At 46.2% G+C, this 27232-nt stretch overlaps 1 protein-coding gene across 6 annotated transcripts in view; it reads left to right on the forward strand.

The window, feature by feature from the left end:
• Positions 1–27232, forward strand: part of LOC106581515 (protein CASP) — a 178348-nt gene extending 151116 nt beyond the window's left edge. For 4 of the 6 annotated variants that reach the window (XM_045704070.1, XM_045704072.1, XM_045704071.1 and 1 more), the window contains one exon: positions 1536–3562. In XM_045704070.1, coding sequence (XP_045560026.1) covers positions 1536–1986 — 451 coding nt within the window. In that variant the 3' untranslated portion in view covers positions 1987–3562. Of the gene's footprint in view, positions 1–1535; positions 3563–16149; positions 16287–16521; positions 16592–19193; positions 19301–19411; positions 19529–21399; positions 21487–23946; positions 24004–25433; positions 25515–25616; positions 25682–25814 lie in introns of those variants that run through there. The other 2 variants (XM_045704075.1, XM_045704073.1) reach the window with 2 other exon arrangements.

A 27232-nucleotide genomic window follows, 5' to 3' on the forward strand; every position in this document is an offset into this window, starting at 1 on the left:
TGTGTGGGGGGTATGATAAAAGAGCTATCTAAGGCATGTTGAGCGGGACTGGGGGCTCTACAGTGAAATAAAAGCAGTTGACAAGGCATAATGACATTAGAGAGAGGCATGTGTAGCCGAGTGATCATAGGGTCCAATGAGCAGCAATAGGTGAGTCAGGGAGCCGTTCGGGAAGTCGCAACTTTGCTAGACGAGCGGGAGACACGGCGTTCAGAAAGCTAGCGGGCTGGGGCTAGCAGATGGGTCTTCGGCGACATCGCAACGGAAAAGCCTATTGAAACCACATCGGACAATTACGTCGGCAGACCAGTCATGATGGATCGGCGGGCCTCCGTGTCGGCAATAAAGGGTCCAAGCCAATTGGCAAAAGAGGTATTGTAGCCCATGGATTAGCTGGTATACATACCTCTTCGGCTAGCCGCGAGATGGGCCTAGCTCAAGGCTAACTGGTGCTTGCTTCGGGACAGAGGCGTTAGCCACTCGGTTGCAGCTAGCTAGCTGCGATGATCCAGTCTAATGTTCCAGAGCTTGCGGCAGGAATCCGGTGATGTGGTGGAGAAAAGACGTCCGATATGCTCTGGGTTGATATCGCTCTGTACAGACTGGCAGGTATTGACCGAGCTGAAGGTGAAGGCCGCTTGCCGTGGCTAACAATGACTTGTAGCTAGTTAGCTGGCTAGCTTCTAATGGAGGTTCCAGTTATGAAGTTTAAAAATAGCAGATCCGTACCACATTGGGTGAGGCAGGTTGCAGGAAAGTATATTTAGATCGTAGGTGGAAAGTGAGATTAAAATATATACGAGAAAAACGAAGATCCGACTATTTACACGGGACAAGACAAACACACGTACGACTGCTATGCCATCTTGGATTTACATTACATATCACAATCAGCCCTGATTGCGAGTCCCATAGGGCGGCGCACAATTGACCCAGCGTCGTCCGGGTTTGGCCAGGGGTAGGCCGTCATTGTAAATAACAATTTGTTCTTAACTGACTTGCCTATTTAAATAAAGGTTAAATAAAAAAAATAGGAAAATAGCATAGAAACCTGATATTCCACAAATGACGGTGTAATTTCAATGACAGGTATTCGTATCAACATTTCATCTTTTGTAATAAACTAGACCGATGTCTTTACGGTGTTATGTATTGGTTTGTAGTACACAACATGTACTTCAAAAGCAACTAGAATTCATTTAGGCCCAATATTGACTCCATCGCAATCAATTGAATAAATCTTATTTTCTGGTGCTCTTAAATTTCATGTGGGTCTTCTAACTCTTTGAAGTTGATAGCACTAGTGAATTATGTAAATTAAGAGTCTTGTGTGGGATAGTAACAGACTTATAACTAATTCATTAGACCATGTCTATTCTGTTGCTGTGAATCCTAGTGCTGTGATATTACACGCTGTAGAATTGGTGACTGTTTTGTTCAAATCTACTTCTACTTACGGTCTTCTGTTTGACGTATGATGTCCAGTTGTGTTTGAGGAGTCAGTCTTTAACCCCCTGTTCTCCGTCCCTCCCCAGGTCTCGTATCCGCAGGGAGCTCTTCATAGAGGAGATTCAGGCTGCAGGGGCAGCAGCTAAAGCAGGGGAGGGGGACAGCTGTGACGGGACAGAGTCCGATGGCACGGTGGAGGGCCGCCACCGAGGGCCTACAGGGCCAGAGGAGCACAAAGAGGCCTCTGAGGACCAGGACATGGAGGTCAGGGTTGAAGCTGGGGTGTCAGGTGTATCCCCTGTCCAGAGGAACTGCACTACCTCAGGTTCAGCCGGGCCAGGCTCCAGCAGCAGCAGCCTCTTCGGTCCCCCTGAGGCAGGTCTCTCTCTCTCAGCCCCCTCCAGTCAACCCTCAACCCCGGCTAGGAACCCCAGGGACAATACCCTGCGCAAGAAGAAAGCTGCCAACCTCAACAATATCATCCACAGACTGGAGAAGGCTGCCGGCAAGGAAGACCTGTCTGAGTGGGAGTTCTGAACCTCACCCCTCCCCCCCACACCTGTTCTCATGACCTCACAACCTCTGCCCTTTGACCCTCACCCTGGTCTTCTCCTATTGGACAGAAGAGGGCAACAGCCAAAGCCAAGCTTAATGGCCATTTTTATACCCAGTCTCTTTCCTGAGAGAGAGAGAGAAGCGGTTGCCAAACCAAGATATAGAAGAAGATATAATGAACTCTGAGAAGACAAAAAGGATTGAATCCTAGGCTCTCTGAATACTGAGTTTAGTTTTGTTACTGAGTAAAGCACTTAGTCGTCCTGCTGGCCACAGGGCCTGCTGTACCCCCAACTCCACCAGTTACTGGCAGGCTGCACCACAGACAGACAGGCAGGAAGGCAGGCTGAGCTGGGGCTGTTTTAAAGGATGGATGGACGCACTCACAGGAGGAGAATTCTTTAATGTGTTCATTTAGAAGAGATCCATTTTTCCCCTGTCAACTCAGTGTCCTGTCCCACAGAACTCCCCTCACGTAGTGAGCCCAGCCACCTCTTTTCCCACACTGTCCAGTGACTGTTGCAAACCTTTTGCCTTTTTCTCTCTCCACTGATGTGTTTTGTTTTAAGGGTTCACGTGGCTTTTTAACCTTGTTACTTCATTCTGTGTGTGTGTGTGTGTGTGTGTGTGTGTGTGTGTGTGTGTGTGTGTGTGTGTGTGTGTGTGTGTGTGTGTGTGTGTGTGTGTGTGTGTGTGTGTGTGTGTGTGTGTGTGTGTGGCTGAGGATCAAGATGATTCAGCTGAAGAGAAGAATCAAACCTAAAAAGGCCAAGTTTCCATAGTTACTGAGGGAAGAATGACCTTTGACCCCTGTGTGGTCCTGCTAGCAGCCATGTGATGGTGCTGAGTGGTATCTCCGGTGCACCGCTCAACGGAAGAGGAACCACCTTTTTTTTGTTCCCTAGTGTACTCCAACGATGATTTTTATATAGCGATTTGGTTGCCACTAAGAGATTGCACAGTCTATTGACTCTAGAGAGTACAAGTTAGAGAATTGTTTTTACAAAAGCTAAAAAGAGAAGAGTTACTGTTTTGAAACTTAAAAATGAAACTTGGTTAACTCCCAGTTGAAACATGATATATGATGAAACGGCGTAGTATCTAACGTAGTGATATGTTGTCATTGTCCTGGGTTAGTAAGTGTACACATCACAGTTTAACCAACCTGCTCTGACCTATTGTGTCTCTGCCAATGTTTTCCTTCACAAAACATATTTCCAGGTGAAATCAGGAAAACTGGACAAAACAACACGGACATGTCAATATCATCTGTACTGGAAGTCCCAGGTTTGGTCAATAACACAGGCTGCTGTATTATTCTCCATACAGAAAGGCAGGTGGCTTATACTAAAGTCCTACTTCATACACCCTACTCCACACACCCTACTCCACACACCCTACTCCACACACCCTACTCCACACACCCTACACCATACTAGAGGTCGACCGATTAATCAGAATGGCCGATTAATTAGGGCCGATTTCAAGTTTTCATAACAATCGGTAATCGGTATTTTTGGACACCGATTTGCTGATTTAAAACACACAAAAAAACAACATTTTTTTACACATTTAACTAGGCAAGTCAGTTAAGAACACATTCTTATTTTCAATGACGGCCTAGGAACGGTGGGTTAACTGCCTTGTTCAGGGGCAGAACGACAGATTTTTACCTTGTCAGACCGGGGATTCGATCTTGCAACCTTACGGTTAACTAGTCCAACGCTCTAACCACCTGCTTTACATTGCACTCCACGAGGAGCCTGCCTGTTATGCGAATGCAGTAAGAAGCCAAGGTAAGTTGCTAGCTAGCATTAAACTTATCTTATAAAAATCAGTCAATCATAATCACTAGTTAACTACACATGGTTGATGATATTACTAGTTTATCTAGCCTGTCCTGCGTAGCATATAATCGATAAGGTGCGCATTCGCGAAAAAGGACTGTCGTTGCTCCAACGTGTACCTAACCATAAACATCAATGTCTTTATTAAAATCAATACACAAGTATATATTTTTTAACCTGCATATTTAGTTAATATTGCCTGCTAACATGAATTTCTTTTAACTAGGATAATTGTGTCACTTCTCTTGCAACAGAGTCAGGGTATATGCAGCAGTTTGGGCCGCCTGGCTCGTTGCGAACTGTGTGAAGACTATTTCTTCCTAACAAAGACAGCCAACTTCGCCAAACGGGGGTAAAGCGCATTTGTGAAAAAAGCACAATCGTTGCACGACTGTACCTAACCATAAACATCAATGCCTTTCTTAAAATCAATACACAGAAGTAGATATTTTTAAACCTGCATATTTAGCTAAAAGAAATCCAGGTTAGCAGGCAATATTAACCAGGTGAAAGTGTGTCAGTTCTCTTCCGTTCATTGCACGCAGAGTCAGGGTATATGCAACAGTTTGGGCCGCCTGGCTCGTTGCGAACTAATTTGCCAGAATGTTACGTAATTATGACATAACATTGAAGGTTGGGCGATGTAACAGGAATATTTAGACTTAGAGACTTAGAGACTTAGATCGTTAGATAAAACACGGAACGGTTCCGTATTTCACTGAAAGAATAAACGTTTTGTTTTCGAGATGATAGTTTCCGGATTCGACCATATTAATGACCTAAGGCTCGTATTTCTGTGTGTTATTATGTTATAATTAAGTCTATGATTTGATATTTGACAGAGCAGTCTGGCTGAGTGGTGGTAGGCACCATCAGGCTCGTAAGCATTCATTCAAACAGCACTTTCGTGCGTTTTGCCAGCAGCTCTTCGCAATGCTTCAAGCGTTGTGCTGTTTAAGCCTATCAACTCCCAAGATTAGGCTGGTGTAACTGATGTGAAATGGCTAGCTAGTTAGCGGGGAGTGCGCTAATATCGTTTCAAACGTCACTCGCTCTGAGACTTGGAGTAGTTGTTCCCCTTGCTCTGCATGGGTAACGCTTCTTCGAGGGTGGCTGTTGTCGATGTGTTCCTGGTTCGAGCCCAGGTAGGAGCGAGGAGAGGGACGGAAGCTATACTGTTACACTGGCAATACTAAAGTGCCTATAAGAACATCCAATAATCAAAGGTATATGAAATACAAATCGTATAGAGAGAAATAGTCCTATAATTCCTATAATAACTACAACCTAAAACTTCTTACCTGGGAATATTGAAGACTCATGTTAAAAGGAACCACCAGCTTTCATATGTTCTCATGTTCTGAGCAAGGAACTTAAACGTTAGCTTTTTTACATGGCACATATTGCACTTTTACTTTCTTCTCCATCACTTTGTTTTTGCATTATTTAAACCAAATTGAACATGTTTTCATTATTTATTTGAGGCTAAATTGATTTTATTGATGTATTATATTAAGTTAAAATAAGTGTTCATTCAGTATTGTTGTAATTGTCATTATTACAAATACATCGGGAAAAAAATCGGCCGATTAATCGTATCGGGGGTTTTGGGTCCTCCAATAATCGGTATCGGCGTTGAAAAATCATAATCGGTCGACCTCTACACCATACCCTACTCCACACACCCTACACAACACCCTACTCCACACACCCTACTCCACACACCCTACTCCACACACCCTACTCCACACATCCTACTCCAGACATCCTACTCCAGACATCCTACTCCACACATCCTACTCCACAATACCCTACTCCACACATCCTACTCCACACATCCTACTCCAGACCCTTCTCCAGGGCTACAAGTCCCCTGTCCTTCATTCCACACGTTGTCACACTAGACTATGGGTCACATGGAGTGTACGGCTGCTGTATGCTGTGTTTGTACATTCTGTTGCTAGTACTGTACACCTATTGGTTTAGATCTTTATGACAACTCTCTCCCTCACCCCCCCCTCTCTCTCTCTCTCTCTCCCTCCCTCCCTCCCTCCCTTACCCCTCCCTCTCTCTTGTCCCTCCCTTACCCCTCCCTCCCTCTCGTCCCTCCCTTACCCCTCCCTCCCTCTCGTCCCCCCCTTACCCCCCCTCTCTCTCCCTCCCTTACCTCTCTCTCTCCCTCTCTCCCTCTCTCCCTCCCTCCCTTACCTCTCCCTCTCTCCCTCCCTCCCTTACCTCTCCCTCCCTCCCTTACCTCTCCCTGCCTTACCTCTCCCTCCCTCCCTTACCTCTCCCTGCCTTACCTCTCCCTCCCTCCCTTACCCCTCCCTCTCTCGTCTCTCCCTCCCCCATCCCTTACCCCTCCCTCTCCCTCCCCCATCCCTTACCCCTCCCTCTCCCTCCCCCCCTCTCTCTCCCCCCTCTCTCCCTCCTTCCCTCCCTCTCTCTCGTCCCTCCCTTACCCATCCCTCTCTCTCGTCCCTCCCTCTCTCTCTCCCTCCCTTACCCCTCATAAACATCCTCTCTCGGTGCCTGTCAGCCCACTGCCTCTTCTTCGTGTGTGTGTGTGTGTGTTTTTTAATGTTGTGAATGGGGTCGTTTCTTGTACGTACTTGCACACACTTAAGAGTGCACAACTGCCACTCACCATTTCTACTATAAGCTGTTTTATGGGTTGTTGTTATTATTATTATTATTATTATTATTATTATTATTAGCATCATGAAGTAGTGTGATATTATTTTACTGTAGACTCTTTGTATGGTCATATCGTACTTATAGTTTGGTTTTTATTCAGCTGTATTGTTCATTTAATGTCTTATTATTTGACTTGATGTTTTTATTGCATAATGGATTACCTGAGGGCTGAAGTACTTTTATTTGCGGGGTGGGGGGGACTGAAACTGCCGGCAGTATTGGGTAATATTTACACGATGTAGTTAGTTCCCATACGTTTGTATTTTGATGAATTCTGAAGTTTATTGGACGTGTCATTTACGTTGCTTTTAAATAGACATGGAATCTACAGTATATGCTCAGGCATTGACTGTTTCCCTCACAGCGCTCATGCTCTTTATCGTTGAATCAAACGATACATCTACAAGACAAGATTACACAATATCTCTTGGCACTATCTCCTAGGATCACTGAATACTGTCTCTCTTGGCACCATATCCAAAATCACAGAATATCTCTTACAACTATCTCTTAGATCAGGGGTTCTTCAACTTTTTCAGCTCAAGACCCAAATGAGAAATTTACCATCTTCCCGTGGTGCAAATCATCCTTCAACGACCCAAATTAAGAAGAAATAGTATGTGGTTATAGATGTATTCTCATAATTCGGGACCCACCTCACTTGCCCAGGGCCAGCTTTGGGTCCCCACCTATAGTTTAAAAAACCCTTTCCTAGATCAGAGAGTATCTCTTGGCACTATCTCCTAGATCAGAGAGTATCTCTTGGCACTATCTCCTAGATCAGAGAGTATCTCTTGGCACTATCTCCTAGATCAGAGAGTATCTCTTGGCACTATCTCCTAGATCAGAGTATCTATATCTCCCAATGGCTCGTGTCTGATGGTGTCTGTTTGGGGCAACGTCATGCTGTCTCCAGGGCATGCTTTCCATTTCACAGGCGCCACATACACCGGTGCTGTCTGAAGAACACAGTGCAGTAAACTCAGTGAAGTCATACAGGCAGCCTTGATGTACAGTAGGGGGCTTTTAGAAGAATCATAGTACCCTGTTGTCTCTCTTTCCTGTTAGTGGGTATGTTTTGTCAAAATGGTGTCTGGTGATAGGAAATAGACTCATGACAATTAGTCTTGACTGATCTCGGCCCAGAGAATCATCTCTGCCGAATTGAGATCGAAAGAGTATATATTTAAGGAAATAAGGAAGTGTTCTTTTACAGAGTTGTATCCGTCGTGTCCCTTATGTTACAGACTGTATACATTACAGACTGTATGGCCTCGCCAAGCTCCAAAGCATTATCCATCCATCATAACACTGTTATTGATTGATCTGATACAGTAATACTGTTGTTATGCATCGGTAGAAGCAGCCCGTATCCATAGCAGCCATGACAGACCCATCCATAGACACACCAAGCACTTATTGTGACTGTAGGCTGCTACGCAAACCCCTCCTGTTCAGCTCAGCACTCCAAATAACTCTGGGAAATGTATGCCTTTCACACGTGGTTTCAAACCAAACACAGGCTTTTTACTCATGACCTGCAGCCCAGCACGACACTGCTTCTTTATACTGTGTTTGGTGGCAACTCCTGGTGACAACGCCTGGTGACAACACTGAGCCAGCAGCACCCAGGGGACTTGGTTCTAAACCAAAACCCTTCATTATACTGGGTCTCCTTAGCCAATCTCCTGACATCATTTCACACCTCTCACCATTGGTTAGAAACCAAAAGCATTCCCAGAGTTCTAAGTCCATATATATTTATTGATTAATCAGGATTTCAGAAAGAAATCAGGGTTACTGTGCTACGGTATTCCCTACATCTGCATGACGGCATTTCATTACAACGTAGCCCTACTCCACTGATGTCCAATGGCCTGTAGCCCTACTCCACTGATGTCCAATGGCCTGTAGCCCTACTCCACTGATGTCCAATGGCCTGTAGCCCTACTACGCTGATGTCCAATGGCCTGTAGCCCTACTACCCTGATGTCCAATGGCCTGTAGCCCTACTACCCTGATGTCCAATGGCCTGTAGCCCTACTCCACTGATGTCCAATGGCCTGTAGCCCTACTCCACTGATGTCCAATGGCCTGTAGCCCTACTACCCTGATGTCCAATGGCCTGTAGCCCTACTACCCTGATGTCCAATGGCCTGTAGCCCTACTACCCTGATGTCCAATGGCCTGTAGCCCTACTCCCCTGATGTCCAATGGCCTGTAGCCCTACTCCCCTGATGTCCAATGGCCTGTAGCCCTACTCCCCTGATGTCCAATGGCCTGTAGCCCTACTACGCTGATGTCCAATGGCCTGTAGCCCTACTACGCTGATGTCCAATGGCCTGTAGCCCTACTACGCTGATGTCCAATGGCCTGTAGCCCTACTACCCTGATGTCCAATGGCCTGTAGCCCTACTACCCTGATGTCCAATGGCCTGTAGCCCTACTCCACTGATGTCCAATGGCCTGTAGCCCTACTCCACTGATGTCCAATGGCCTGTAGCCCTACTACCCTGATGTCCAATGGCCTGTAGCCCTACTACCCTGATGTCCAATGGCCTGTAGCCCTACTACCCTGATGTCCAATGGCCTGTAGCCCTACTCCCCTGATGTCCAATGGCCTGTAGCCCTACTCCCCTGATGTCCAATGGCCTGTAGCCCTACTCCCCTGATGTCCAATGGCCTGTAGCCCTACTACCCTGATGTCCAATGGCCTGTAGCCCTACTCCCCTGATGTCCAATGGCCTGTAGCCCTACTCCCCTGATGTCCAATGGCCTGTAGCCCTACTACGCTGATGTCCAATGGCATGTAGCCCTACTACGCTGATGTCCAATGGCCTGTAGCCTTACTACGCTGATGTCCAATGGCCTGTAGCCCTACTACGCTGATGTCCAATGGCCTGTAGCCCTACTCCGCTGATGTCCAATGGCCTGTAGCCCTACTCCGCTGATGTCCAATGGCCTGTAGCCCTACTCCGCTGATGTCCAATGGCCTGTAGCCCTACTCCGCTGATGTCCAATGGCCTGTAGCCCTACTCCGCTGATGTCCAATGGCCTGTAGCCCTACTCCGCTGATGTCCAATGGCCTGTAGCCCTACTACGCTGATGTCCAATGGCCTGTAGCCCTACTACGCTGATGTCCAATGGCCTGTAGCCCTACTCCGCTGATGTCCAATGGCCTGTAGCCCTACTCCGCTGATGTCCAATGGCCTGTAGCCCTACTACGCTGATGTCCAATGGCCTGTAGCCCTACTCCCCTGATGTCCAATGGCCTGTAGCCCTACTCCCCTGATGTCCAATGGCCTGTAACAGACGCCTCACAAGTTCTCAACTGGCAGCTTCATTAAATAGTACCCGCAAACACCAGTCTCAACGTCAACAGTGAAGAGGCGGTAGAGTTGCAAAGAAAAAGCCATATCTCAGACTGGCCAATAAAAAGAAAACATTAAGATGGGCAAAAGAGCGGGCCTCCTCGGTGGTACAGTGGTCTAAGGCAGTGCCACTAGAGATTCTGGGTTCGAGTCCCCAGGCTCTGTCGCAGCCGGCCGCGACCGGGAGGCCCATGGGGCGGCGCACAATTGGCCCAGCGTCGTCCGGTTTAGAGGAGGGTTTGGCCGGCGGGGATATCCTTGTCTCATCGCGCACTAGCGACTCCTGTGGCGGGCCGGGCACAGTGCACTCTGACCGGGTCGCCAGGTGTACGGTGTTTCCTCCGACACATTGGTGCGGCTGGCTTCCGGGTTGGATATGCGTTGCGTCAAGAAGCAGTGCGGTTGGGTCGTGTTTCGGAGGACGCACGGCTCTCGACCTTCGCCTCTCCTGAGTCCATACGGGAGTTGCAGCGATGAGACAAGACTGTAACTACTACCAATTGGATACCACAAAATTGGGGAGATGAAGAAAAAAAAAAGATGGGCAAAAGACCACAGACACTGGACAGAGGAACTCTGCCTAGAAGGCCAGCATCCCGGAGTCGCCTCTTCACTGTTGACGTTGAGACTGGTGTTTTGCGGGTACTATTTAATGAAGCTGCCAGTTGAGGACTTGTGAGGCGTCTGTTTCTCAAACTAGACACTGATGTACTTGTCCTCTAGCTCAGTTGTGAACCAGGGCCTCCCACTCTTTCTAGAGCCAGTTTGCGCTGTTCTGTGAAGGAAGTAGTGCACAGCGTTGTACGAGATCTTCAGTTTCTTGGCAATTTCTCACATGGAATAGCCTTCATTTCTCAGAACAAGAATAGACTGACGAGTTTCAGAAGAAAGTTCTTTGTTTCTCGCCATTTTGAGCCTGTAATCAAACCCACAAATGCTGATGCTCCAGATACTCAACTAGTCTAAAGAAGGCCAGTTTTATTGCTTCTTTAATTAGCACAACAGTTTTCAGCTGTGCTAACATAATTGCAAAATGGTTTTGTAATGATCAATTAGCCTTTTAAAATGATAAACTTGGATTAGCTAACACAACGTGCCATTGGAACACAGGAGTGGTGGTTGCTGATCATGGGCCTCTGTACGCCTATGTAGATATTGCATAGAAAAAATCTGCCGTTTCCTGCTACAAAAGTCATTTACAACATCAACAAGGTCTACACTGTATTTCTGATCAATTTTATGTTATTTTAATGGACAAAAAATGTAAGTTTCTTTTAAAAAAACAAGGAAATGTCTAAGTGACCCCAAACTTTTCAATGGTAGTGTATTTATTTATAGTTCTCCCCCCTTCATCTCTCCCCCCTCTCTCTCCATCTATCCCCCTTCTCTCCATCTCTCCCCCCTCCCTCTCCATCTCTCCCCCTCTCTCTCTCCCCATCTCTCCCCCCTCTCTCTCCATCTATCCCCCTTCTCTCTCCATCTCTCCCCCCTCCCTCTCCATCTCTCCCCCCTCTCTCTCTCCCCATCCCTCCCCCCTCTCTCTCCATCTATCCCCCTTCTCTCTCCATCTCTCCCCCCTCTCTCTCCATCTCTCCCCTCTCCATCTCTCCCCCTCCCTCTCCATCTCTCCCCCCTCTCTCTCTCTCCATCTCTCCCCCCTCTCTCTCACTCTCTCTGTGATGAAGGCTGTAAAACAGCTGTGATCTCCTAATGAGAGAAACATTGTCTTCTCCTGCCTGGCTTGGGCTGTCTCTTGAACCTCTACTGCTTTTATCATGAGTGTTTTAATGCTCTTAAGCACTTCCAACACTCTGACAGCTTGTCTGTTGTATCTGCTCTCCCAGACAGTGGGAGATCATCAGAGACCGTGCCTTCAGCAGCCAGTCGGACACAGGGCAGTGATGTCATCAACCATGGACCGCTGTTCAGCTGATGCTTTAGTTAGAGACCTTTGACCTGGGTGTAGATTACACTATATTTTGGAGGCTGTAGGTGCAGTTTACCATAGTCCATTTCTATCTCGAATTGATGTTTATTCTGATCTGACAGAATCCTATTTATTAAGTAGTTTATATCGTCACGGAAACCAAATGGGTGCTGTCTGTGTCAGGTCAGATGTCCCGTCAGTATGATGATGTCAGGATTGACCGTCGCTCTCTGTATGACTGGCCACACTTCCGACTGCCATTACAGAGACTACAGCTGCTCTCCAAATGGCACCTTGTTCTGTATATAATACACCAAGTCTCTAAAAGGCATTTATCTTGTGCTTTTCTCCTCATCCACTTCCAATGGACCGGTCTCTCTAATCATTTTTCATGAAGACTGTAGGAACAAATTGCATCGATCGTCATCTTCATATTTTGGTACTTTTTAGCTTATTTGTGTTTCTCAACACTTTTGCTGTCAAAATTTAAAGGGTCAAGTTTAGTGGCATTCAAGAGTTTCTGTGTAGAAGGGGATCTGCTGTGTGTTTGGTTGTACGTGTCTTTTGTGTTTGGTTATTTACACAGTTTCCTCTAGGAGAAGTCAAGTTTTCAGATTAGACTGTACGAGGTTCAGCCTGCAGTGTCTGATGGGAAAAGTTTGTTTTGTGTTAAATATTCTAATCTGGCTTTTACAGCTGAACAATTTGATGTTATTGTCCGATTTGATTGGGTTTATTTTGTTTGGTGGGGGGGGGAGGAGGGGGAATTCAGGAATTTTCCATCCACAGATATTTTTCTATAAAGCTAAATCGGATGATTCTATACACTGTTGTATAAAACGCTGTACAGATGCAACAGACTGTATATCATGTTAAAGTCTCCTGAAGTTGTAAAACATTGTTATTGTTCGTTCTATTGAAGTAGTAGTTATTAGTGTATGTGGTTGTAGAGGCGGTCTGGACCGCAGCACTGGGCTCCATATCAGGACTAGGAAAAACAATTCTCTGTTTTCTAATACTTTTTAAAAAGACATATTATTGAAGTGGATTTTTGTAAGAAGGAAAATACTTTCAGAATCATTGGTATACACAGCACACACACTTCCTCTTTCTCACATCACAGCACAATACACATCACACTGGAGAATGTTGTGTTTATCGGGCCCCTGTCTATGTCCCTCATGGAACTCTCCTATTTCAGGCATATATATATATATATATGAACATAATAATTGTGTTTCTACCTTGTCTGTCTCTACTGGCTCTGGTCTGTCAGTAGCTGGATGAGGAGACTGGGTAGAATGGCCCAGTTAGTAAAAGGCACTGGACCAGGGTTGGAGTCAAGTCCATTTTAAATTCCTGTCAATTCAGAAAGTAAACCAAATTCTAAATGTTCCCAATTGAAAAAGCATTGAAGATAATTGGAATTTCAGTATGCTTCCTGAATAAATTGGAGTTTAAATGGAATTGACCCCCATCCTTGCACTGGACTGACTTCCTGTTTATTGAGTTGTCATGCTGTCCAGTCATTAGCTGGCTACTTGTGTTTTGGACAATGGATACCCATAATGAGTTTACCAAGTCCGCTTGAACGGTTTCTGTTTCTTGGTATTATGTCTGAGCAGAACACACTAATGGGTCTTTATGAAATAGCAGCTGTAGACAGAGATGAAGTTTTTTTTTCCAAGTTAAAATCTCAACCAAACAAAAAGGTTGTTCCGTTCACTGCACAAAATCCACAGATCATTCACAAGCTAAGACACTTTCTATTTAATATTCTTATCAATATGATATCAGCCATTAAGATGAAATGAAACTTTGGTTGAAGTGAATCTTTGGTGAGAAACGTCTAGCCCAAATTCTCCCTACATCGTTTCCCACTCTTGAGATCAGCACAGAGTAAGTTGTAAACCAAAATGAAGAGAGGGGGTTTATCCGTACCTCTTCACAAAGCTTTAATATGCTTTCGGTGGCTTGAACCAATCATTTGTTTGTGTCAGTTCAGAGTGAAGCGTTATAATTTGTTAATTTCAGTCAGCAACAATTTGTTGTTGAAGTCTTCTCATCCTATCCCAGTCACTTATTTATGTTTCAGTGTATTCAACCCGGTCTCAGAGCATTTCGTATTATTCTGTGTGTAAATCCGTGACACTCTATTTAGTAAAATATGTTACAGGTGGGCATATAACGCGAACGTCTAGCAACCCAAAGGTTGCGAGTTCGAATCTCATCACGGACAACTTAAGCGTTTTGTTAATTCGTAACATTGTACGTTTTGCTTTTTCGTAACATATAATACGAATTGTAATTCGTAACATATCATACAAAATGGGTGATGGACATCCACAAATGAATACCATATGAAACGTAACATATCATAGAAATTGTAGTGTCTCGGATTTACATACAGAAAATACGAAATGCTCTGAGACCAGGTTGGTGTTTTGTATGGTTGTTAAAGGATGGCTAGGATATCCTAGTTTTCCTAGCTAGCACTTGGGTTGCTCCAAACATTTTTCTGAACCTGCTTTCATTGGCCTTGCCTTGGGTTTGCTTGTTTCCGTTGAATATTTTTCTGTCATGTTGTCTGTTCTCAGCGCTGTAAGACAGTCCCTTACACAACATGGAGAAGCAATATCACTGTAATAAACAATGTAGTGTTGTTATTAGGATTATTCACTTGCACCCTAGGTGTGATAATTGAAGTAAATCTCTTTTATACAAACACAGATGGTGTTGTCTTTGACGTTTCTGCCATCTCATTCCCTACTGAAGGATGTGATGCCATGATGCTCTACAATGACTTTATTGACCTCGGGTCATCTTTTAACTGGGGCGGCAGGTAACCTAGCGGTTAAGAGAGTTGGGCCAGTAACCGAAAGGTTGCTGGTTCGAGTCCCCAAGCAGACTAAAAGGAGAATCTGCCGACGTGTCCTTGAGCAAGGCACTTAACCCCTAACTGTTCTTGTAAGTCGGTCTGGATAAGAGCATCTGCTAAATGACTAAAATGTAAACGTTAAATCAGGATTATGCCTCTAGGGCCATTTCGTTCCAATCAGACTGGTTGGGATTTCTCCCTGAACAATATGGCTGACATTTTTACCCCATTCTGGAACTTTGAGGGTTCAAAAATGTAATAATATATTTTTTTAAATGACATCGCACACAGAGAGGGAGAGACGCACACAGAGAGGGAGAGACGCACACAGAGAGGGAGAGACGCACACAGAGAGGGAGAGACGCACACAGAGAGGGAGAGACGCACACAGAGAGGGAGAGACGCACACAGAGAGGGAGAGACGCACACAGAGAGGGAGAGACGCACACAGAGAGGGAGAAACACACGGAGAGAGGGAGAGCGATAGCACACACACAGAGAGACAGAGACATTTTAGGCAGAAGCCTCACTTTGAAAGTGTCCTTTTAACAAACAAGCCAGTCAGGACAGAACTTTGTTCAGACAAGAACCTGTTCTATCCTGTGTTCTTCAGCACCTGTTTCGTCCTGTGTTTTGGTAAGTGTTCTTCAGGCCCTGTTTCGTCCTGTGTTTTGGTAAGTGTTCTTCAGAACCTGTTTCGTCCTGTGTTTTGGTAAGTGTTCTTCAGACGCTGTTTCGTCCTGTGTTTTGGTAAGTGTTCTTCAGGCGCTGTTTCGTCCTGTGTTTTGGTAAGTGTTCTTCAGAACCTGTTTCGTCCTGTGTTTTGGTAAGTGTTCTTCAGACGCTGTTTCGTCCTGTGTTTTGGTAAGTGTTCTTCAGGCGCTGTTTCGTCCTGTGTTTTGGTAAGTGTTCTTCAGAACCTGTTTCGTCCTGTGTTTTGGTAAGTGTTCTTCAGAACCTGTTTCGTCCTGTGTTTTGGTAAGTGTTCTTCAGAACCTGTTTCGTCCTGTGTTTTGGTAAGTGTTCTTCAGAACCTGTTTCGTCCTGTGTTTTGGTAAGTGTTCTTCAGAACCTGTTTCGTCCTGTGTTTTGGTAAGTGTTCTTCAGAACCTGTTTTGTCCTGTGTTTTGGTAAGTGTTCTTCAGGCGCTGTTTCGTCCTGTGTTTTGGTAAGTGTTCTTCAGAACCTGTTACGTCCTGTGTTCTTCAGAAGCCTGGGTAAAATGTCTCGTGGAGTAATCGAGACCCACGGCTGTTGACGTCTGAAACCGCTAAGTGACTGACTGGAGAGCTACATATGACCAGAACATACAGATGTTATATGGGTCTGAAAATGAATTGAATGTACTGTAAGCATAAGCACTGATGATCTGTGATGTTGTGTGTTTAACTGGCTGTCCTCTGGCTCCACGTGTTTCCTCCATAGGACGCTATGCAGACCTGCAGCTGGAGTTCTCGTCTGCGGTCCGAACCAGCGCCGAGCAGAAAGAGCTCATCCTCAAACTGGAACACGACCTGAGCAGCATCCAGACCATGTCCTCCCTGTCACGCCCTGATGCTGAGGTTCTCTTTCACCTCTCTGACCTTTTACCCCCATGACCCTGCGACATCACTACCAGCCTTGTGTTAGTCTCCCCATCACTAAGATGCACATAGGTCCCTGTTCAGACGAGAGAAGTTGACTTAAGTCCGAATCGGGTCCTGAACCCCAAATGACCCCATGTCTAATCTGTTCTTATTAGTGTAAAGAATTGAAATGTACTTTAAATAAAGATTGATTTAATGTTTTCTCCACCAGGGGTCTGACCTGACTAGCATGATTGACAGCATCCCTGAGCCAATCAGAGAGGCCACTGCCATGTTTACAGGTATGTCGTAGGAGCTGGGTGTGTATATAACGGTGCTGGGTGTGTATGTAACGGTGCTGGGTGTGTATGTAACGGTGCTGGGTGTGTATGTAACGGTGCTGGGTGTAACGGTGCTGGGTGTGTATGTAACAGTGCTGGGTGTGTATGTAACGGTGCTGTATGTAACGGTGCTGGGTGTGTATGTAACGGTGCTGGGTGTGTATGTAACGGTGCTGGGTGTGTATGTAACGGTGCTGGGTGTGTATGTAACGGTGCTGGGTGTGTATGTAACGGTGCTGGGTGTGTACGTAACGGTGCTGGGTGTGTAACGGTGCTGGGTGTGTATATAACGGTGCTGGGTGTGTACGTAACGGTGCTGGGTGTGTATATAACGGTGCTGGGTGCTGTATGTAACGGTGCTGGGTGCTGTATGTAACGGTGCTGGGTGTGTACGTAACGGTGCTGGGTGTGTACGTAACGGTGCTGGGTGTGTACGTAACGGTGCTGGGTGTGTACGTAACGGTGCTGGGTGTGTATGTAACGGTGCTGGGTGTGTACAAAACGGTGCTGTGTGTGCGTAACGGTGCTGTATGTAACGGTGCTGGGTGTGTAACGGTGCTGGGTGTGTACGTAACGGTGCTGGGTGTATCGTAACGGTGCTGGGTGTATCGTAACGGTGCTGTATGTAACGGTGCTGGGTGTATCGTAACGGTGCTGGGTGTGTACGTGACGGTGCTGGGTGTGTATCGTGACGGTGCTGGGTGTGTACGTGACGGTGCTGGGTGTGTACGTGACGGTGCTGGGTGTGTACGTGACGGTGCTGGGTGTAACGGTGCTGGGTGTAACGGTGCTGGGTGTAACGGTGCTGTGTGTATGCGTAACGGTGCTGGGTGTGTACGTAACGGTGCTGGGTGTGTATCGTAACGGTGCTGGGTGTGTATATAACGGTGCTGGGTGTGTATGTAACGGTACTGGGTGTGTACGTAACGGTGCTGTATGTAACGGTGCTGGGTGTGTATGTAACGGTGCTGGGTGTGTATGTAACGGTGCTGGGTGTGTATGTAACGGTGCTGGGTGGTGTAACGGTGCTGGGTGTGTACGTACGGTGCTGGGTGTGTACGTAACGGTGCTGGGTGTGTACGTAACGGTGCTGGGTGTGTACGTAACGGTGCTGGGTGTGTACATAACGGTGCTGGGTGTGTACGTAACGGTGCTGGGTGCTGTATGTAACGGTGCTGGGTGCTGTACGTAACGGTGCTGGGTGTGTACGTAACGGTGCTGGGTGTGTACGTAACGGTGCTGGGTGTGTACGTAACGGTGCTGGGTGTGTACGTAACGGTGCTGGGTGTGTATGTAACGGTGCTGGGCGTGTACAAAACGGTGCTGTGTGTGTACGTAACGGTGCTGTATGTAACGGTGCTGGGTGTGTACGTAACGGTGCTGGGTGTGTACGTAACGGTGCTGGGTGTGTACGTAACGGTGCTGGGTGTGTACGTAACGGTGCTGTATGTAACGGTGCTGGGTGTGTACGTAACGGTGCTGGGTGTGTACGTGACGGTGCTGGGTGTGTACGTGACGGTGCTGGGTGTGTACGTGACGGTGCTGGGTGTGTACGTGACGGTGCTGGGTGTGTACGTGACGGTGCTGGGTGTAACGGTGCTGGGTGTAACGGTGCTGGGTGTAACGGTGCTGGGTGTAACGGTGCTGGGTGTGTACGTAACGGTGCTGGGTGTGTACGTAACGGTGCTGGGTGTGTATGTAACGGTGCTGGGTGTGTATATAACGGTGCTGGGTGTGTATGTAACGGTGCTGTATGTAACGGTGCTGGGTGTGTATGTAACGGTGCTGGGTGTGTATGTGACGGTGCTGGGTGTAACGGTGCTGGGTGTAACGGTGCTGGGTGTAGCGGTGCTGGGTGTACGTAACGGTGCTGTATGTAACGGTGCTGGGTGTGTATGTAACGGTGCTGGGTGTGTACGTAACGGTGCTGGGTGTGTACGTAACGGTGCTGGGTGTGTATATAACGGTGTGTACGTAACGGTGCTGGGTGTGTACGTAACGGTGCTGGGTTTGTATGTAACGGTGCTGGGTGTGTATATAACGGTGCTGTATGTAACGGTGCTGGGTGTGTAGACGGTGCTGGGTGTGTACGTAACGGTGCTGTATGTAACGGTGCTGGGTGTGTATGTAACGGTGCTGGGTGTGTATGTGACGGTGCTGGGTGTAACGGTGCTGGGTGTGTATATAACGGTGCTGGGTACGTAACGGTGCTGGGTGTGTACGTAACGGTGCTGGTTTGTATGTAACGGTGCTGGGTGTGTATATAACGGTGCTGTATGTAACGGTGCTGGGTGTGTACGTAACGGTGCTGGGTGTGTATATAACGGTGCTGTCTGTGTATATAACGGTGCTGTATGTAACGGTGCTGGGTGTGTATATAACGGTGCTGTATGTAACGGTGCAGGGTGTGTATATAACGGTGCTGGGTGTGTATGTAACGGTGCTGGGTGTGTATGTAACGGTGCTGGGTGTGTATATAACGGTGCTGGGTGTGTATATAACGGTGCTTGCTGTATGTAACGGTGCTGGGTGTGTATATAACGGTGCTGGGTGTCCCCCCTAGGCATGGCCCCCCAGGGGGAGCTGCCTCAAGGCCAGATGGACTCTCTCCTCTCCATAATCTCCAGCCAGAGAGAGAGGTTCCGCTCACGCAACCAGGAGCTGGAGGCTGTGAGTCCCTCTCTCTCTCTCTCTCTCACACACACACACACACACACACACACACTGACTTTTCCACACTCTTTCTTAACCCCCTTCCCTCTCTGTCTCTGTGTCCTCCAGGAGAGTCGTTCCGTGCAGGTGACCATGCAGGCCCTGCAGAGTGAGCTGGACAGCCTGCGTGCCGACAACATCAAACTCTACGAGAAGATCAAGTTCCTCCAGAGCTACCCTGGCAGGGTGAGTAGGTTCCTCCCAGAGCTACCCTGGCAGGGTGAGTAGGTTCCTCCAGAGCTACCCTGGCAGGGTGAGTAGGTTCCTCCAGATCTACCCTGGCAGGGTGAGTAGGTTCCTCCAGAGCTACCCTGGCAGGGTGAGTAGGTTCCTCCAGACCTACCCTGGCAGGGTGAGTAGGTTCCTCCAGAGCTACCCTGGCAGGGTGAGTAGGTTCCTCCAGAGCTACCCTGGCAGGGTGAGTAGGTTCCTCCAGATCTACCCTGGCAGGGTGAGTAGGTTCCTCCAGAGCTACCCTGGCAGGGTGAGTAGGTTCCTCCAGACCTACCCTGGCAGGGTGAGTAGGTTCCTCCAGAGCTACCCTGGCAGGGTGAGTAGGTTCCTCCAGAGCTACCCTGGCGGGGTGAGTAGGTTCCTCCAGATCTACCCTGGCGGGGTGAGTAGGTTCCTCCAGAGCTACCCTGGCAGGGTGAGTAGGTTCCTCCAGAGCTACCCTGGCGGGGTGAGTAGGTTCCTCCAGAGCTACCCTGGCGGGGTGAGTAGGTTCCTCCAGAGCTACCCTGGCGGGGTGAGTAGGTTCCTCCAGACCTACCCTGGCGGGGTGAGAAGGTTCCTCCAGAGCTACCCTGGCGGGGTGAGAAGGTTCCTCCAGAGCTACCCTGGCAGGGGTGAGTAGGTTCCTCCAGAGCTACCCTGGCAGGGTGAGTAGGTTCCTCCAGAGCTACCCTGGCAGGGTGAGTAGGTTCCTCCAGAGCTACCCTGGCAGGGTGAGTAGGTTCCTCCAGAGCTACCCTGGCAGGGTGAGTAGGTTCCTCCAGAGCTACCCTGGCGGGGTGAGTAGGTTCCTCCAGAGCTACCCTGGCAGGGTGAGTAGGTTCCTCCAGAGCTACCCTGGCAGGGTGAGTAGCTGGCCAGCCACCCATCACTTCAGAAGAGCAGGGGTGTATTCATTAGTCACAGATCATAGCAAAAATATTTGGTCTATTGCTAAACGTTTTGCTTCGGAAATCGTTTACCTTTTACTCTAGGACACCAAACGGGGAGGGGACCTACCTGATTCTGTGCAATAGAAACTGGTTTTCGTTGCAAAACGTTTTTAGTTTGGAGTAAACCGTTTCCGTTGCAAAACGTTTTTGCAACAGACTAAACGTCTTGCTACGGTCTGCGACTCCCCCTGTTGTAGGGTTGTTTTCTTTTGACTGACTTCCTGACTGACTGATCTGTCTCCCCCTATAGGCTGGACTGACTTCCTGACTGACTGATCTGTCTCCCCCTATAGGCTGGACTGACTTCCTGACTGACTGATCTGTCTCCCCCTATAGGCTGGACTGACTTCCTGACTGACTGATCTGTCTCCCCCTATAGGCTGGACTGACTTCCTGACTGACTGATCTGTCTCCCCCTATAGGCTGGACTGACTTCCTGACTGACTGATCTGTCTCCCCTATAGGCTGGACTGACTTCCTGACTGACTGATCTGTCTCCCCTATAGGCTGGACTGACTTCCTGACTGACTGATCTGTCTCCCCTACAGGCTGGACTGACTTCCTGACTGACTGATCTGTCTCCCCTATAGGCTGGACTGACTTCCTGACTGACTGATCTGTCTCCCCCTATAGGCTGGACTGACTTCCTGACTGACTGATCTGTCTCCCCCTATAGGCTGGACTGACTTCCTGACTGACTGATCTGTCTCCCCCTATAGGCTGGACTGACTTCCTGACTGACTGATCTGTCTCCCCCTACAGGCTGGACTGACTTCCTGACTGACTGATCTGTCTCCCCCTATAGGCTGGACTGACTTCCTGACTGACTGATCTGTCTCCCCCTATAGGCTGGACTGACTTCCTGACTGACTGATCTGTCTCCCCCTATAGGCTGGAGGCAGTGATGACACAGTTACAGTGCGTTACTCCTCCCAGTATGAGGAGAGACTGGACCCCTTCGCCTCCTTCAGCAAGAGGGTGAGGACAAACACACACACTTTAGATTGTATATTGGTCAGTGTGTATTGGTCAGTGTGTGTTGGTGTGTATTGGTCAGTGTGTTGGTCAGTGTGTATTGGTCAGTGTGTGTTGGTCAGTGTGTGTTGGTCAGTGTGTGTTGGTCAGTGTGTGTTGGTCAGTGTGTATTGGTCAGTGTGTGTTGGTCAGTGTGTGTTGGTCAGTGTGTATTGTTCAGTGTGTGTTGGTCAGTGTGTGTTGGTCAGTGTGTATTGTTCAGTGTGTGTTGGTCAGTGTGTGTTGGTCAGTGTGTGTTGGTCAGTGTGTATTGTTAGTGTGTATTGGTCAGTGTGTATTGGTAGTGTGTGTTGGTCAGTGTGTGTTGGTCGGTGTGTGTTGGTCAGTGTGTGTTGGTCGGTGTGTGTTGGTCGGTGTGTGTTGGTCGGTGTGTATTGGTCAGTGTGTGTTGGTCAGTGTGTATTGGTCAGTGTGTATTGTTCAGTGTGTATTGGTCAGTGTGTGTTGGTCAGTGTGTGTTGGTCAGTGTGTGTTGGTCAGTGTGTATTGGTCAGTGTGTATTGGTCAGTGTGTATTGGTCAGTGTGTATTGGTCAGTGTGTATTGGTCAGTGTGTGTTGGTGTGTATTGGTCAGTGTGTGTTGGTCAGTGTGTGTTGGTCAGTGTGTATTGGTCAGTGTGTATTGGTCAGTGTGTATTGGTCAGTGTGTGTTGGTCAGTGTGTATTGGTCAGTGTGTGTTGGTCAGTGTGTATTGGTCAGTGTGTTGGTCAGTGTGTGTTGGTCAGTGTGTATTGGTCAGTGTGTATTGGTCGGTGTGTGTTGGTCAGTGTGTGTTGGTCAGTGTGTATTGGTCAGTGTGTATTGGTCAGTGTGTATTGGTCAGTGTGTGTTGGTCAGTGTGTGTTGGTCAGTGTGTATTGGTCAGTGTGTGTTGGTCAGTGTGTGTTGGTCAGTGTGTGTTGGTCAGTGTGTATTGGTCAGTGTGTATTGGTCAGTGTGTGTTGGTCAGTGTGTATTGGTCAGTGTGTATTGGTCAGTGTGTGTTGGTCAGTGTGTGTTGGTCAGTGTGTATTGTTCAGTGTGTATTGGTCAGTGTGTATTGGTCAGTGTGTATTGTTCAGTGTGTGTTGGTCAGTGTGTGTTGGTCAGTGTGTATTGGTCAGTGTGTATTGTTCAGTGTGTATTGGTCAGTGTGTATTGGTCAGTGTGTGTTGGTCGGTGTGTGTTGGTCGGTGTGTGTTGGTCGGTGTGTGTTGGTCGGTGTGTATTGGTCAGTGTGTATTGGTCAGTGTGTATTGGTCAGTGTGTGTTGGTCAGTGTGTATTGGTCAGTGTGTGTTGGTCAGTGTGTGTTGGTGTGTGTTGGTCAGTGTGTATTGGTCAGTGTGTATTGGTCAGTGTGTATTGGTCAGTGTGTGTTGGTGTGTATTGGTCAGTGTGTGTTGGTCAGTGTGTGTTGGTCAGTGTGTATTGGTCAGTGTGTATTGGTCAGTGTGTGTTGGTCAGTGTGTATTGGTCAGTGTGTGTTGGTCAGTGTGTGTTGGTCAGTGTGTTGGTCAGTGTGTATTGGTCAGTGTGTATTGGTCAGTGTGTATTGGTCAGTGTGTATTGGTCAGTGTGTATTGGTCAGTGTGTATTGGTCAGTGTGTGTTGGTCAGTGTGTGTTGGTCAGTGTGTATTGGTCAGTGTGTGTTGGTCAGTGTGTATTGGTCAGTGTGTGTTGGTCAGTGTGTGTTGGTCAGTGTGTATTGGTCAGTGTGTGTTGGTCAGTGTGTGTTGGTCAGTGTGTGTTGGTCAGTGTGTGTTGGTCAGTGTGTGTTGGTCAGTGTGTATTGGTCAGTGTGTATTGGTCAGTGTGTATTGGTCAGTGTGTGTTGGTCAGTGTGTGTTGGTCAGTGTGTATTGGTCAGTGTGTGTTGGTCAGTGTGTATTGGTCAGTGTGTATTGGTCAGTGTGTATTGGTCAGTGTGTGTTGGTCAGTGTGTATTGGTCAGTGTGTGTTGGTCAGTGTGTGTTGGTCAGTGTGTGTATTGGTCAGTGTGTGTTGGTCAGTGTGTGTTGGTCAGTGTGTGTTGGTCAGTGTGTATTGGTCAGTGTGTATTGGTCAGTGTGTATTGGTCAGTGTGTGTTGGTCAGTGTGTGTTGGTCAGTGTGTGTTGGTCAGTGTGTATTGGTCAGTGTGTGTTGGTCAGTGTGTATTGGTCAGTGTGTATTGGTCAGTGTGTATTGGTCAGTGTGTGTTGGTCAGTGTGTGTTGGTCAGTGTGTATTGGTCAGTGTGTATTGGTCAGTGTGTGTTGGTCAGTGTGTATTGGTCAGTGTGTGTTGGTCAGTGTGTATTGGTCAGTGTGTATTGGTCAGTGTGTTGGTCAGTGTGTATTGGTCAGTGTATTGGTCAGTGTGTGTTGTCTGCTGGCCTGTAGTGTTGTTGTTGTTGTTGTTGAGACTCATCGTGTGTTTACAGGAACGCCAGCGCAGATACCTGAGCCTCAGCCCCTGGGACAAGGTTACCCTCAGCCTAGTGAGTCACACACACACACAGGGGCTGTATGTATGGATGTATGTATGTATGTATGTATGTATGTGTGTATGTGTGTATGTATGTATGTATGTATGTGTATTTATACAGTGTGTATGTATATGTGTATTTATACAGTGTGTATGTATGTGTGTATTTATTTAGTGTGTATGTATGTATGTGTATTTGTACAGTGTGTGTGTATGTATGTGTATTTGTACATGTGTGTGTGTATGTATGTATGTATGTATGTATGTATGTGCGTATGTATGTGTATTTATACAGTGTGTGTGTGTGTATGTATGTGTATTTGTACAGTGTGTATGTATGTGTATTTATACAGTGTGTATGTATGTGTATTTATACAGTTTGTAGGTATGTGTATTTATACAGTGTGTATGTATGTGTATTTATACAGTGTCTATGTATGTGTATTTATACAGTGTGTGATGTATGTATGTGTATTTATACAGTGTGTATGTATGTATGTGTATTTATACAGTGTGTATGTTTGTCTGTATGTGTATTTATACAGTGTGTATGTTTGTCTGTGTGTGTATGTATGTATGTGTATTTATACAGTGTGTATGTATGTATGTGTATTTGTACAGTGTGTATGTATGTATGTGTATTTGTACAGTATGTATGTGTGTGTGTGTGTGTGTGTATGTATGTATGTATGTATGTATGTGCGTATGTATGTGTATTTATACAGTGTGTGTGTGTATGTATGTGTATTTGTACAGTGTGTATGTATGTGTATTTATACAGTGTGTATGTATGTGTATTTATACAGTGTGTATGTATGTGTATTTATACAGTTTGTAGGTATGTGTATTTATACAGTGTGTGTGTATGTATGTATGTGTATTTATACAGTGTGTATGTATGTATGTGTATTTATACAGTGTGTATGTTTGTCTGTATGTGTATTTATACAGTGTGTATGTATGTATGTGTATTTATACAGTGTGTATGTATGTATGTGTATTTGTACAGTGTGTATGTATGTATGTGTATTTGTACAGTATGTATGTGTGTGTGTGTATGTATGTATGTATGTATGTATGTATATGTATGTGCGTATGTATGTGTATTTATACAGTGTGTGTGTGTATGTATGTGTATTTGTACAGTGTGTATGTATGTGTATTTATACAGTGTGTATGTATGTGTATTTATACAGTGTGTGTATTTATACAGTGTGTATATATGTATATTGATTTTATTTTTCTTAATTTTTTTACTCTTTATGCAATGCGCAATGCAGGGAACACCAGAAGAGGAATGATAATTTAATTACCACAGTGAATTATTCTAATGTTTGTTTATGCGTCAATTAATCCCATAAAGGATGGGTTGCCAACTGAAGTTCATTCGTTCACAGATAGATATGTGTGAACAAATGGTAGTAATTCACCCATGTGTTTTAGGGTCGTGGTATTCTCTCCAACAAGATGGCCAGAACCATTGCTTTCTTTTACACCCTCTTCCTGCATTGCCTGGTCTTCCTGGTATGTAACCTTTCACCTTTCACCCCCCACCACCCTAGTGCCCATTGGCTATTCAGAGATGTCAGTGCTGATGTCATAATGTTTTTTGGAATGTGTTTTCAGGTGCTGTATAAGACTGCCTGGAGTGAGAGCATCGGTCGAGACTGTTCTGCCTTCTGTGCTAAGAAGTGAGTACTTGGTTCTGTCTTCCTCCCCGCTGGCAGAACAGCGGTGTCAGTTAGGCTCGCCTTTAATTCTATCCATCTCTTCTTCTTTCAAAATCCTCCCCTCTGTCTGTCTGTCTGTCTGTCTGTCTGCCAGGTACTCGGATCACCTACATCGTTTCCATGAGAACGGGGACAACCTGTGATGAGCATGTGGCAGTGATGTCAACAAGTCGTCGTGGCGAGGCTTATTTTCTCCAGTAGCTGCTTTTGCCCACTATGGGGTGTGCTTTCTCTCTGCTTTGGGTGAGAGACTAAGGGGAAGTAGCTGACATGCAAACTCATATTTCATTTTCCAATTAGGTTAAGAGTTTGGTTAAGGTTAGGGTTAATGTAAAGGTCAGTTATAGATGTTGGCTAGTCAGGCTGTCAGAACAATCCCCTTAGGCTCTCTGCCCAGTGTCAAGGCATAGAAACTAACTGCTTATGAAAGAGAATTGAACCAGGTTTGTCAGACATTTTGTCATACCTTAGACCATGTTGTGTGAAAATGTCAAACTTTGATTTAAAGAGTAAACTATCCGTCTGAGGTCTTGGGTAGTCCTCTGCTACTTTAACATTTATACGTTAAATAATAATGTTAATTAACTAAAGACAATAATTTTTAAGAGAAGTTGAGAATCTGTTTTTGATAGAAATTGATTAAAGTTTAAATTGAACTTTAACAATGGTATCTTACCATTTCCTGCTACCAAAGGGATCAATATGTTTAGTTTATATTCTGTCCTCGCCTGTAGTCTCCTATACTGATATTATTAAACAAATGATTTGATGAATGAAGAAGTGATTGACAAGAGGGGTGTTTGTTTTCCTTTGATTCAGGTCATTTTTAGGGTGTTGAGGAATATTGTGAAAGCACGTGTGTATTTGTGAAGGGATTTGAATATTACAATTGCAATACAACTTAAGAGATCATGTTTAAAGGTGAAGTTCCATCTTTGGCTTTTACATTTCCCTCTTTGAGATTACATAGTTGAGTAAAATGTGAAGAATTATCACAGCACCTGTAATTGCTATAAATCTGAATTATCACAGCACCTGTAATTGCTATAAATCTGAATTATCACAGCACCTGTAATTGCTATAAATCTGAATTATCACAGCACCTGTAATTGCTATAAATCTGAATTATCACAGCACCTGTAATTGCTATAAATGTCTGAATTGAACTAGATTGTCAGTATGGTTTAACTTGTATCTTATGTTGCAGTGTATCTGTGTCATGCCATGCTGTTGTTTTCTTAGTGTGGGTGTCCAGGCAGGGACGTTGTTTCCAGTCAGATGAATAGGGGTGATGTGGTTGTGCTGAGGGGTCTTTGGACAGATGACATCACACAGGTCATGATTTCTGTTGCAGTAGTTCACATGAAGGATTGCTGAGTGTCATGTGATTGACTATTATGATGAACTAGATTCCTATATTCCAACCTCCTCCCTCCACTTGCTGTTAGGATATGTACTAACTGGAGCTGCAAACCATATAATTACTCTAAATAAACTCTGCATTTACCTGTG

The sequence above is a fragment of the Salmo salar genome, chromosome ssa20 (assembly GCF_905237065.1).
Source record: "Salmo salar chromosome ssa20, Ssal_v3.1, whole genome shotgun sequence".
Taxonomy (NCBI): Eukaryota; Metazoa; Chordata; class Actinopteri; order Salmoniformes; family Salmonidae; genus Salmo; species Salmo salar.